The sequence below is a fragment of the Oreochromis niloticus genome, linkage group LG3 (genome assembly GCF_001858045.2).
Source record: "Oreochromis niloticus isolate F11D_XX linkage group LG3, O_niloticus_UMD_NMBU, whole genome shotgun sequence".
NCBI lineage: Eukaryota > Metazoa > Chordata > Actinopteri > Cichliformes > Cichlidae > Oreochromis > Oreochromis niloticus.
The window spans coordinates 69,201,877-69,205,417 of NC_031967.2; the positions used below are offsets into that span (position 1 = coordinate 69,201,877).

Here is a 3,541-nt window from a genome sequence, read left to right on the forward strand (position 1 = left end):
CGCACGACTGAAAAATCGGCTCAAATGAGCCAAAGATCGCACAGTGTATGCTAAATGGCGACAAGCATGCACACTGGGTTGTAAAGGAAAACTAAGAAATTTTAAGTGTGCCTATGCTACTGCAGTTTTCAGAAGACATCAGGATCTACGTGGTTGGAGCAAAGAAAACACTAGTCGATCCGAGTAGGTACTAATTGAAAAAGCTTGTCGCGTCCATGTGTTCGGACCCTTCATTCATTCTTCATTCACGGAAGGTTATTCAGCTAAAACCTGCACCTGAGTGCGATCTGCACAAGCGACCCCATCGTGGAGGTAAAAGAAGACAGTTTAATTTAAACGCCGCTAGTGTGAAAACACTCTGTGATAGGTGAAGCTCACCTGAAGCTGCAGACAGCAGAAGACAAACGCAGACAAAAACCGTAGCATGAGCCATAGCATATTCAAAAATACCCGCTCTGACATGCTCCCGCTTATTGGCGGTTGGCAAACAGGAAAATGGTGCATTACCGCCACCAACTGGTGTGGAGTTTGGAACGAAATGGCAAAAAAATAAAAAAATAAATTCTTCCCAAACAAATGAGTCTACATTAAAAACCAAAATATGGCCTGATAACTTTCACGTCCAGTTTCACTTCCATATCGCCAAGCTTTTTGATCAATTGACTTCTTTCAGCATCATAGTTTTGACAATGCAATAAAACATGTTCTATTGTTTCCTGTCCTCTACTGCACGTGTATGTGAGATAAAACCCGTATCCTTGTTTTTTTTTTTGTTCAATAGTGTGAAATCCACGACTGCATCAGGGAGTATCCATGGTGGTATTGCAGGTAGGTAATGCTACTGTTTGACTCATGTTGATCTTGTCCAGATTAAGTTCAGCTCCTTTGTGTCCCACTGTCCACCTAAAGCTCAAATTCTCTTTTTCCCAGCAGGATTAGAAAATAATTCTTGTTGGAAGATCTTGACCATGTCCTTGTAGACTTGCCCAGTAATGCGCGGAGATGTGCAGTTGCAGTTTCTAGAGTGGACTTATGTCTCTTTTAAAAAATAAATAAATCTTTATTTTAAAAAATTACAAAACACAAACGCTGTATGCAACTCTCGTAGCTTAAGGATTACATTACAATAAATACTGTAGAAAAAATTAACCAAATACTGAACCCTAACCTCTGAACACAGAAAAAATAATCTAAATGTAAATAATCTACAAAAAATGAGGACATTCTATTATGTGAAGAATTGTTAAGAATATAAGAGTGATGTTCTAAAAGAATCATTTAGGACCACAGGTGTAAAACTCCACCTGTCATCCCCCCCAACCCCCAATCAAACAAAATTGATGTCAAACAATTATCACTAACACTAATGGTTGACCTTTGACCTTTAAACTTTTATTAATATCTTTAAAATAAATCAGCACAAACAATTTTTCCAGCACAAATGTTTGACATGTTTTGTGTTTGATCAGTTTTTAGTTTTATAATTTATATTCAATGTTAACTGTAGCTAGGCTCAAAGTATTAATGCTATCTTATTTAATAAATAACACTGTCATATGCAAAACAGGGTGACAAGCTATTACTTTAGGGTGGCACACACCACCCCTGTAGAACCGCCCCTGCTCAGTTACTATTATATTCTGAAAGAATGATGACATGACTAATTCTGTTAGTGACGGTGACGCCTCACACTGCACTGATTTCTATGGCAAAGTCATTTCATTTATGCACACCTGTTTGGATGTGCATGTTCAAAATCAAGTGTGGAGTCAGAGGAAGCTGCTGAAATACAGATTTCAGTAACTTGTTTTAAATACTTTTTTGGGTTTAAATGTGAGATCAGTTATTCCCACAAAATACCAAATCTTTAATGTGTAACCATTTAAGCGTGGATCAGCTGATCTCCACATGGTGGAAATGTCTTGTGAAGCGTGGGTGTCACTCTGTCACAGTCAAGAATACTGGACTTAAAGGTGCTGAGCGTCACGCCAAACTACAAACTTCTACATCATCGAGTGTTGGAGGTCATCGCTTAATGAAGCCACAAGCACAACATAAGGGTCTGAGCCTGAGGTCATCATGTTAGACATCTTTATTCTTCACCTGAGCCTAAACTCACTGGAAATGAGCCTGAAAATGCTCACATACTGAATGGGTGGTGTTGAACACAGTCACTGATTCAACATGTCAGAAAACATCAGATTAAAAAAATTACAGTATTAAAAAAAAGACAGAATTAGTAAACATTAGATATTAATACAAGTACACACATTTCATTTTTAACAGTTAGAAAATGAAGTTCATTGAAAAGCTAAAGATAATAAATGAACAGTATCTGAGCTTTATAAATGTTTAAAGCAACAAAACTTACATAGAGGAAACATTTAATACTCATGTAATAATAACACTGTAGTAACTACTGTTATTCAGGACTTAACTCTCTGCCTTATTTGTACTTGACTTACGGATGAATCACAAGAGCTGGTTTGAATTCTGATCTGATTGTTCTTTATGTTTCCTGCAGGTCACCAAAACAACAAACAGACAGACTTGCAAACAGTCCATTATGTCCTCTATTTCCCTCCATCCTCTGTGTCTCCTCCTGTCTGACCTGCAGGTGAGAAACAGGTGTGAGGTGTCAGCTGTCAGGTAGGTGATGAGTGAAGAACAGAACAGAATCCATTTCCTCTTCAAACTGCTGTCAGACATTATCTACTGCACTCTGATCACATCACTCAGACCAGCTGCTTTCTACAAAGTCTCATCAACAACATCTTTAGAAACAAACATCAACAACCAGGAAGCAGCTTCACCTCTGATCACACACACACTCAACTCTACTCACTCACCTGGAGGAACGACACTGAGGTTTATGGTGCAGGTGAGGTTCAACCAGGCCGCTTGGTTTGGTTCTCCCCATGCAACATAACATTTGTATGCTCCAGTGTCATTAATCGTCACATTCTTCAGAATCAAAGACACGTCTCCATCCTTCATCTGTCTGTCCTGCAGATCCACCCGGTTCTTATAAGCTGGATTCTGGTTGTCTGGATCAAACTGACCGATTTGGTAATAAAGGAGGTTCCAAAGGTCTTTGCTCCACTCTATGGCTACGATCTTGTTGTTTGGAGTTTGACATGGCAGAGTGACGTCCTGTCCAGACTCAGCTGTGATGTTTTTCTGGTCTGAACGAGGAAACAACACAGAGCAGAGAGGTTAAGGGTCAAAGTACAACTGTTCACTTCTACCGGAGTCAATCAGTTTGAGAAGCCACACATACACAAACACACAAAAACACTGCTTTTGTGTTCATCACAGAACATTAGACATACATACATTACATTAGACAACATAGAAACATAATACTTACTGGATAATATAAAAAAAACTTATTCATCATGATGATGATGAAGGTCTGTTGAAGAAAAGATTGGCTTCAGAAAGCTTCTGTTAAGCAAAAACAAAAACATGAGATGTGCTGAGTGGACTGTACTGAATGTGTCACATAATGTGGAGATTATTTCTTTTCATATGTAATTTC

The 3,541-nt window shown here is 38.6% G+C and overlaps 1 protein-coding gene across 1 annotated transcript in view; it reads right to left on the reverse strand.

The window, feature by feature from the left end:
* Positions 1-454, reverse strand: part of LOC112846058 (CD226 antigen-like) — a 14,051-nt gene extending 13,597 nt beyond the window's left edge. Inside the window, exon 1 of the mRNA XM_025905313.1 lies at positions 379-454. Coding sequence (XP_025761098.1) covers positions 379-433 — 55 coding nt within the window. The 5' untranslated portion in view covers positions 434-454. The remainder of the gene's footprint in view (positions 1-378) is intronic.
* Positions 455-3,541: the final 3,087 nt, after the last annotated feature.